At 48.2% G+C, this 10,513-nt stretch overlaps 1 protein-coding gene across 1 annotated transcript; it reads right to left on the minus strand.

Moving 5' to 3' along the window:
* Window positions 1-2,522: 2,522 nt before the first annotated feature.
* dio2 (iodothyronine deiodinase 2) lies at window positions 2,523-3,795 on the minus strand. Its single transcript, XM_007906007.2, has one exon. The coding sequence runs from the start codon at window positions 3,731-3,733 to the stop codon at window positions 2,993-2,995; it is 741 nt and encodes a 246-aa protein (XP_007904198.2). The 5' UTR covers window positions 3,734-3,795; the 3' UTR covers window positions 2,523-2,992.
* Between the last annotated feature and the right edge of the window lie 6,718 nt (window positions 3,796-10,513).

The raw sequence follows: 10,513 nt of genomic DNA on the forward strand, positions 1-10,513 counted from the left end.
ATGGAGAGATGGAGCTCGCTTTCAGTCATCTTCCCCTCCCCACGCCCCACACAGACACACAACCTCCTCAGCTCTGCCCACCACCACACACAGACCTTCCTCATCACCCTATCCACCCATCCACACACACACACACACACACACACAGACCCACTGAGGATTATCAAGACATGGAAAAGCCCACCAAATCCAGTGGTGGAAGCAGAATCATCTATGACACACAGTGGTCACTGGGTTCCCAGTGACCTGGATTCGCTGACTCAATGTGGGTTAGTTACATTTGCTGTACAATAAGTCTGCTCACAGCTATTTTATTCAACGAGTAATATGGCGGCGGGGGGGGGGGGGGTAATTTACCCCGGTACTAGATTTGGAGTCCTGTAGCCTAGTGGTGAGAGCAATTGTCTCTCAGATGAGAGGACCCGGGTTCAATTCCCGGCAACAACAATAAAATTTCATTTATACGTTGCCTTTCACGTCGGGAGGACTTACCAAGGCGCTGGACAGTCAGGGGTCAGGACCTGAGCATGGGGAAGGGGTGAGGGAAGGCAGAGAGGTAGGAGGGCGACCGAAGGCATGATTGAAGAGGAGGGTCTTGAGATCGGCCTTGAAGGAGGCAAGGGAGGAAGCGAGGAAAAGGGACTGTGGAATGGAGTTCCAGAGTGTGGGGGCAGAGAGGCTGAAAGCCCGGCCACCGATGGTAGACATGGAGTAGCCGGGAGCCCGCCGAACGGAGGGAGCGGGCGGGTTGGTAGGGAGTCAGCAGGTCAGAGAGGGAGGAGGGGGCGAGGCCATGGATGGCCTTAAAGGTGAGGACGAGGATGTTGAACTCGATCCTCTGGCGGATGGGGAGCCAGTGGCATCGGGCGAGGGTGGGAGTGATGGGATCACGGAGCCTGGTGCGCGAGAGTACATGAGCTGCAGAGTTTTGGATGATCTGCAGTTTGTGAAGGGAAGAGTTGGGAAGGCCGATGAGGAGGGAGTTCCCGAAATTGAGCCTTGAGGTGACGAATGTGTGGGTGAGGGTTTGGGCAGCCTGAGGGGTGAGGCAGTGGCGGAAGCTGACAATGTTGCGGAGGTGATGGAGGGCAGTGCCAGTCATGGCGCGTACGTGGGGGAGAAAGGACAGTTTAGGATCAAACAAGACACCCAGGCTCCTGACTGGTTTAATGAGGTTGAGTGTGCAGCCGTGGAGGCTGATGTTGCCAACGCCCGAGGTGCGGAGGTGCTAGCGCGAGCCAATCAGCTGATATTCTGTGAAGCGCTTTGAGGCGTCTCAACAGTGGGAGGGAGGGGTGTGTTTTTGGCTCGCATGCATTTTATTTCCCCAAAGTTAACTAAACTAATGATGTGACCTAGGCGAAAATGTCTGGGTCACCGAGTAGCTTTATCCTTCAACAAACACAGACAAATGTTCCTATTGATTCCGATTACCTCACATGGGGAACCAGTGCTCTTATGAAATGACCTGAGTGACTTTTCTCTGCTTTCTTTTTACAACCTCCCCCCTCCACTGAAATTTCCACCCAGTTTCAGCTTGTGTGTGTGTGTGTGTGTGTGTATGAGACCCTTTTTTGGACTGTGTAACATTCTTCAATTTGTGCTTAATAAGCAAACTTTTATCACTTTTATAATGTAAAAGATACCACCTCAAGACTTTCCTCTTTGACCCCACTTTCGGCCATCTCTTTCATGCTCGTTTGCCCTCCATCCCACTGGAGCTCTCTTTTCTATTTCTATCCCCTGCTCTTTCCTCATCAAACACCTCTCGCTTTTAAATGCTGCTACGTTTCTAAAAAAAAAACCCAATAACAATCGCACTCAATACAGCGCTTTATCACATCATCCACAAAAAGCACTTGAGGTGATGTCGCTGTAAAGTGCGGTGACTGTGCATTTTTTGGCCAACCTCCCTCCCAAACTGAACGCCTTCCCCATTCCCATGAGATACAGAAATAAAAGCGCCTTTCAGGCAGAAACTTTCTTTGAAAGAGAGAGAGGGAAAAAAAAGAGACACATAAGCCTTGAGGCAGAAGATGTGCAGGTGTAGCGTTTATTTGAACGGGTTTATTTGAACACGGTAGCGCGTGAACACCACTCAGGAACGATCGTTGAGCTGTTAAGACCTCTGTAAGCGAGGAGGAGGATGAAGAAGAGGAGGAGGAGGAGGAGGAGGAGAGGAGGGGTTGAGAGCAAGCGCCCGGCTTTGCTTCCAAACACTGACTGAGCTCAAGCAAACTCTTTCGTCAGTTTTTTTCATGGAGGCGCTTGCCCCCTGCCCTCACCTCACTGTACGTCCGTCGATTCCCCCACCCCCCCCACGTCCCACTATATTAGATAGAAGCTTCCCCCACCACCCAATCCCCTCCCCTCTCTCCTAACACCACACACCCCCACCCCACCCCACCCTTCGCTCCCCAGGAACTCAAATAACTTACAAGCACACTCGAAACAAGATAAGAGAAAATACCCTCCGTGCCCCCACCCCTCTCCCCTGTAGACACGCACACACACGCGCGCACACACACACACACACATGCACAGAAGCACACACAGACGCACGCACGCGCACACGACTCCAGGCAAGTATCCAATCGCGCTCACATAGCCGTCCAATTGTTTTAGCGTAATAAATTATAAAAAAATAGATGAATAGATGCGTGTGCGTAAACAAAAAATCAAACTCCATTTGTCGGCCTATAGGTCCATCACGTCCGTCACCAGAGAAAAGTCCTGCGAATCCAACGACAGCGGCAACTTGCGCTCGCAGTGCGTCCGTAAGGTGTGGGGCAGTGCCGCGCGTGGCGTGGCCTTCAGTGTCTGTGAAGGGCGAGGGGCGAGTGGGGGTGGAAGAGGGTAATTGCGTCGTTCTTTTGGGAACCGTCTCTGGGGCCACGTCGGGGGCGAGAGGGGAATCTCCCCCTCCCCCGCCGCCCGGCGTCCCTCTCCGCGCCTCCGCCTTTGGCGCCACCTCCCCCCTTCTCGCGCACGCTCAGCCCCACCTCTGACCGCTGTGCCTCTCCAGCCACTCCCTCACCCCGTTCAGGTTGTAGAAGAAGGGTCCCTTGCCGCCCAGGTAGGCGATCTTCTGGCTCTGCACCACGCACAGCCGCTCGAACGCCACGCCGTAGGCCCGGTTGGCGTTGTTGTCCATGAGGTCGGCCACCACCCCGCAGGCCGCGGGCAGCCCGAACTCCCTGGCCAGCAGCCCGGCGGCCGAGCACCGCTCCTCCTGGCTCCTGTGCCTCCGCAGCTGGAAGCGGGACCTGAGGGCCCAGCCGTCGGACGGGTGGGCCTCGTCCACGTACACCAGCAGGAAGTCGGCCACCTCCGCGTATCGCTCCACCATCTGGCGGAAAGCCGGCAGCCGGCTGACGAACGGCGGTCAAGTGGCCGAGCCGAAGTTGACCACCAGGGGACGGTCCCGGCTGGCAAAGTCCAAGAGGCGGCAGGGGGCCCCCCCGTCCAGCCGGGCAACCGCGGAGTTGGGCGCCTCGAGGCCCACCTTGACCTGCTTCAGGGCGTCCAGCAGGAAGCTCTGCCACACCACCTGCATGCCCTCGGCCGTCAGCATCCGGTGCTGGGGGTCCGGCCCCAGGCCCGAGCAGCTCAGCAGCGAGACCGCCTGCCTGAGGAGCACGAACGAGTCATACGCGGCCAGGAACAGGCAGTTGGAGAAAAATCCCGGGAGGATCTGCAGCTTCATGATCAGGTCCATACTGAGCAGCCCCATGGCGTGCCCTAACTCGCACTCCCCCCCCCTCTCCCCCTCTCTCTCAGACGCTCCTTCCTCTCGGAGACAGAGAGAGAGAGAGACGGAAGAAGAAAATTTTTTTTTAAAAAAAAGAAAAAATCGAGTTCTTTTCTTTCTCCTCTTTATCGCCCTACCCCAACCTCGCTTTCATCTACTCCCGTTTCATCCTCGGAACGTAATGCCCGCAGCTTTCTGGACAGAACTGAGCGCAAACTGAAACTGAGTCCCTCCAGCCCGGCATAACTTGTTTTAAAGTCCTTCTCTTGGTTGGGAAAAGTTCCTCTATCCTTGTTCGCCGGCTCCACTTTTACACCTGGTTTCGCAAGCCGAGGGTCTGACTTCCTCTGACTTCAGGGTTGTTGCTTATTCTTATTGCCTTCTCTCGCTCTCTGTGTCTCTCTGTCTGTCTCTTTCTCTATGTCTGTTTGTCTGTCTCTCTCTCCGCACTATCCTGCGTTCAGTGCTACACTGATTCTGCAGATCCCCAGTTTGCTGAACCAGCCTTATATACACTGCTGGATTACTGTATCAGTCCGGAAAAAAAACCTGAGAGGGCTTATCTCTTGAAAGATTGTGACGTAAGATTAGGCTCTGGGTGAGAAACACTAGTTGTATTCCAGCCTACAAGAAAAAGGGAGAGAGGTGGTGGGGGGGTGTGTGGGTGGGGGGAGAGAGGGAGGTAAAGGGAAAGGGAGGGAGGGACAGTAAAAGGCATTTTCCTCTTTGGGTTGCACTGACTGTCTCAAACCCCTTTCAACGTAACCGATTGTGTATGGAAAATGCACACGCATACATACACTGCGTGTTCAGAGCGATCTGTGACGCAGTATCTTAATCTACTTTTATAATTTACTCTCTGCCAAAGAATCTTGTGGCACGTAATAAACTTAATTAAAATCAGCTGCTTGAGATCCATTTATTTTGCAGTCTCAGGTTTATTCAAATCGTAACTTTGTTTTTCGGGGGTGGGCGAGAGGATGTTACTTAACCGGTGTGTTTGGGTGATGGGGGGGGGGAAGGAGTAACAGCTGGGGTTTAACCAGCTAAAAGCACATAACTTGTCATTGCGCCTCTGTTTACCTCGCAGTAAGTAGGAACCCGGTTGTTAGTCGACTGGCGGATCGCTTTTCCAGGGGGAATAATCCCTTAAAAAAATAATAATGTGGTCACTCAATCCACGACTGTTTGTGGGACGCTGCTGTGCGCAATTGGCTGCTGCGTTTCGCCCACAAAATATACAGTCAATTCACTTTACAGCATATTCTGTGAAGCGTCTCAAAGACGTGTTTAAGGCACTATATCAAAAGCAAGGATTATTATTATTATTACTACAGTAACGTGCTGAGGAATTGGCGTATTACTTAAGCTGAATCAAATACTTTTTTCGGGTGTGATCAGCCAGTGTCTGACACGCGCAGAAACTCATCACCGTGATCTGACACATGGAAACACATCGCAGTAATCAGTTGGGTGTCTGACACACGCGGAAACCCATCACCGTGATCAATCAGCCAGGGGACTGACATACGTCGAAACCCATCACCGTGATCAGCCGCACTTTCAGTCATCTTTCACCTCTCCACCCCCTTCAGGTCCACTCGCCCCCCCGCCCCCACCGCCCACACCATCTCCCCACGCCCACCGCCGGGCGCCAATGGTTGTGTGGCACCTGGGTGTGATGAGATGTAATTGCGTTGCAAGCGTTGCATTACTAACCTGCTAGAAGCTCAGCCAAGTAGTGAAGGGCTTTTTCCTGAAATCTGTTGAGAAATCGTACGCTGTGTTCAGTGGACTTGGCTTTCAAAAACCTGCCATCATCACAAAGCTGTACCGTTTTGCTGTGTCTGGCTGCCTTGGCAGGAATTTGGGTTGAATTTCACAGAAGCTCCTTACACTTCCACTTATAACAGGGTGACTATATTTTGTAAACCAAATCCAGGGACACACACACAAAAATAATTGAACTCACCACAATTGCTGATGCTGGCAGTACAGTACAGTTAATGGAGAAGTGTGGTGGATTAATGGCTGCGTTTCTCTGATGAGCGTGTCTGTTTTTGGGATTTTATTGTTGCTCAGTGTTGTATCATGTTATTATCTGTTCCCTGTCTAGTTCTGGCGAGGGATGATGAGTTTAAGATCAAAGGAGACGGCCTTTGAAAAGCGTTCCGAGACGCTACAGCGATTGAAGGGCGCAAGATTAATGCAAGTTGTTGCTATTCTTGAACAGACCAGACGTGACTGATCTGGGAGACGGTCTCACGGATTTTATTTTCTGATGACAGTGCGTGTTTGTGTGCATCTTGTGACTTCTTTGCTTCCTGTCCTGATAATATCAGAGAGAGAGAAAGAGAGAGAGCCCAAGGCTGAATCAGATGATGCGATCTACTGGCTGTTTTGAACTTAATTTTAGGTTTCAAAAGAGCAAAGGCCCACTTGTCTCCATGGAAAGAATTAGCTCTGTCTCATGTAACATTAATCATAATAATCTTTGGATTTGACAACAGCACCACGGCATGAAAACATCTCAAAGCGCCTCATTGGACTTTAAATACGTTTCCTCCATATCCTTCATCAATAATAACAATCGTTGCATTTGCTATAGCGCCTTATCACGTTGTTGAGACATCTCAAACCGCTTCATAGAATACTGCAAAGTAGATTGACTGTGTTTTGTGGGCGAAACTCGGCAGCCAATTGCGCACGGCAGCGTCCCAACAACAACAACAAAATTATATTTATAGAGCGCCTTTCACGTCCCACAAACAATCAATTGTGTATTTTTTTTGGAGGGATTATTAGCCCTGGAAAGCGATCCGCCAATTGATTAACAACCAGCTTGCTACTTACTGCTTGGTAAACCGAGGCAGGGCGGAGTAAAGACACTTGCCTAAAGTTTTGCCCCGCTTGGGAATTGAACCCGGGTCATCTCACGTCCAAGGCGAACGCGCTAACCATTTCGCTACGGGACTAAAGTATAGCAAACACAAAACACTGCAGCGGTAAATATCTTTTAATATATTACAGCAGTGATAGTCAGGCACAGTTTTAATATTCTCCTGTTGACTTGAGGCTATGACCAGAAATGCTCAACGGAACCAAAATAATTCCGCCTTTCGTGCTGCGGTCTGTCCCGTTCTCTCTGTCCTCTGTACCCACCCGAATCAAACCAATCTTTTCTGTAACTAATTTCTCTTATTTTTTGTATAGATATATGTATAAAAATAAAAAGATAAACTTCTCAACACTTTGACTTACCTCCTTTGGTCTTCCTTCTGGCTCCAATCATCCAATTTTTTGCGAGTGGCAGTCACTTCTCTCCTCCTCTCTCTCCTCCTCCATTCCCAAAACAAGAGATGTTGAGGACACAAAGTTCTGTAAGAAAAAACAGGAAAAATGATTTATTTTATATAATAATCCTTGCATTTGTTTTAGTACCTTATCATGTCTTCGAGACGTCACAAAGCGCTTCACAGAAGATACTGTGAAGTGAATTGACTGTGTATTTTGTGGGCGAAACGCGACAGCCAATTGCGCACAGCAGCGTCCCACAAAAGGCCATGGATTGAGTGACATTATCTATCTTTTTCTATCTTCTATACTAATAAAACAACAATGTGTGTCTGTGTGTCAGCCAAGATCTCAATAACCGATTGACATAGACGTGATTTATACCTCATCGGAAAGGCCTTGCATTTGGGAGTGTCACGGACATATTTTGCCACCCCTCCCGGTAACCCTGTCCCCACTGGTTAAAGAAGTACAATCTTGTTTAGTGTCCTGTAGATCTGTTTTGGAGACTGAATACCCTTTGCTTTATCTTGCAGTTTCTCATAGCGATAAAAAAAATAAACCTATAATAATCCTTGCACTTGTACCTAATCCCTGACTGTCCAGGCCTTCGGCCGTCTTCTTGACATAAAACAGCTACACAAGTTTAAGTTGTTATTCTTGTTGCACTTGATAGAACACCTTTCACATCAGGATGGTGTGTCAGCCCAAGGGCTTGAAGAGCATTGGGGGCTCAAGGCGCTTCACTGGATTTTACCGCCTATATTTTTTTCACGGATACGGCAGCCAATTTGCACAATTCCCCATAAACAGCCACGATGCGAGTGACCAATTTTATTTGGTGGCCAGGACACCTGAGCCGTGCCATGGGATCCTTAACATCCACCTGAAGAGACAGGTCAGGCCCTTGGTTTAATGTCTCGTGCAAGGCAACAAACCATTGGCACCTCTGCCAATGCTGCAGCCCCCACAGCGCTGTACTGGATTATCACCATAAGAATACATAGGTTGAAAATTTTGACGTTAGGCTTGAACCCACAACCTTGCGACTTAAGAGGCAGCCATGAGACCGGCTGAACAAGGCTAAGGCAAAGCAGGAAATCAGGCAGTGCTGTGTTAATTGAAAGTACAGTTATGGATCAAGTCAAGAGATTGGCTTATTTCAGCACCAACGGTTCTGTCTCATCAAGTCATACTCAATGGTTTCTCTGTATACAGCTGGTTAGCTTGAAAAACAAAGCGAGACCAGAAATCATAAGGCTTAATGGGCCAGTGCGTCTCAAAGGGGGGTGGGTTTGCACCTTATTCTCTCCACAACTCAAAAACACAGCCAGCTTCACAGATCGCTTAAGGAGCCTGCCATTCTGATCCGGGCTCCCAGGGGAGGAAGTGAAAAGTATCAGAGCGAACAAGAGAAGTCAATTAAAATCTGTTTTGGTTACCAATCAAACCTGGTAGATAGTATGACAGAGCAAGGAAAGGCTGACAAGAGGCAAGAGTTTCAAACTTGCGGCGCAAAGATAGGAAACTTGCGGAGGGAAGACAGTCAGATACCTTTAATTTTTACCACAAAGTCTCTTGGGGCCGTTGGAGGTAGGACACCCTTGTGAATGGCAGATTTCATCTGGGGGGTAATTCAGCCTGAACATCGGGATAAACTCCCTTCTCCTTACGAATAGCGCCGCAGGATCTTTAAAGTCCACCCGAACAAGGCAACAACAACAACTTCCATTTATATAGCGCCCTGCACGCTGGGTAGGGTCCCGGAGCGCTTAAGACGGGCACAGATGGGGAGCTCAGTTTTAAGTCTCATCCAAAGGACGGTTCCTCTATCAATGCAGCGTTCCTCCAGTATTGCACTGCATGGCAGCCTAGACTGTAAACTCAAAGTCCTCGACGTGGGGTTTGAACCCACAACCTCCTGATTCAGACACAAGACACAACTGAGCCAGGTTGACACTGGTTCTTCAAATCATCTGATGGCCTTAGGTCAGTGAGAACATCACATGAACACATTTTCCTAATGAGCTCTTCTCTTCAGCCTCTGTATAATGGGATCTCTATCCTCAGATGCACTTACCTACAAAGCCATTAGTGTAGCTAAAAGCTAGGATTTTTAAACTTGAATCTTTGTGCCGGACGTAATAATAACTTGATTTAATAGTGTCTTATCACGTTTTTGAGATGTCTCAAAACACCTCACAGAATATAATGTAAAGTGTATTTTGTGGGCGAAATGCGGCAGCCAATTGCACACAGCAGCCAATTGCGAACAGTCGTGGATAGGAATGACCAATTTATTGCTAAATTTATCCACGTAAAGCTAAACTGGAGGGAGAGCCATGAAAGGCTTCCTATTGCTTTGAGCGGAACTGTTCAATAACGCACAAGTTTGAGGTCACACTGCTTGGAATGGCTTTTATTTTATGACACTTGGGTGAAATTGCACAAATATAAAAACGTATATTTTTCTTTTTTTAAACATTAAAAAAATCGTGAATTTAGAAATCACCTGTACAATATATAAAGACAGATTTGGTTAGCGAGCTCAGAGGCACAAAAGGAATTCCGACAATGTGATTTGTTAAAATATAAAAATACCTCTTAAAATAGAATTAGCACTTGTTGGTCATAAAAGGGGAGCAGTTACCGCAATCAGACACTTGAAATAACAATGTGGATCCACATCTTATCCTTGCTATTGATGTAGCGCCCACAGGAAATTGCACTAAAGTGTAATAAAAATAATCCTTGCATTTGATATAGCGCCTTATCACGTCGTCGAGATGTCTCAAAGTGCTTCACAGAACGTAATGGGGACTGTGTATTTTGTGGGCAAAATTGTGCCCAGCAAAATTGTCCCACAAACAGTCGTGGATTGAGCGACCACATTTTCTTTTAAGGGATTATTATTATTAAGTGCAGTCTGCTTAATGTGCAAACGCAGCAGCCAATTTATGAACAGCAACATCCCGCAAACAGCTGTGAAGTAATCGAGCGACCAGTTTTATCTGGTGGATTGTCAGTCAGGACACAGGGAATAAAATCCCTGTCTTCGTAAAGCATCACGGTATCTTTAATGTCCACCTGAAGAGGGCATAGATAAGACCTTGGTTTAACTTCTCAATCAAAGGATGGTGTCGCTGATAAAGCAGTACTTCCCCCAGCACTACGATGGAGCGAGCATCAGCCTGGATTTTGAGCTCAAGTTTTAAGCCTGGATTCTGATGTGAATGTGTATGAAAACACACATATACGCTTCCTTTTTTTAATTGGAACATGGTGGACAGGGAATTCAATTGGAAACAGACAGAGGAATTTGGGCTAAATATGATTTGGCTTAAAATTAGTTTTTATTAAAACACTGCTGCACCCAAAACAGAAACTCAAACTTGCAGCATATTCTTTAGTGAGCACACTTCAGTACAGCGCACACTATATTAATAACAGTAACCCAAATAATAACCC

This window comes from Callorhinchus milii, unplaced genomic scaffold (genome assembly GCF_018977255.1).
Source record: "Callorhinchus milii isolate IMCB2004 unplaced genomic scaffold, IMCB_Cmil_1.0 Scaffold9, whole genome shotgun sequence".
Classification (NCBI taxonomy): Eukaryota; Metazoa; Chordata; class Chondrichthyes; order Chimaeriformes; family Callorhinchidae; genus Callorhinchus; species Callorhinchus milii.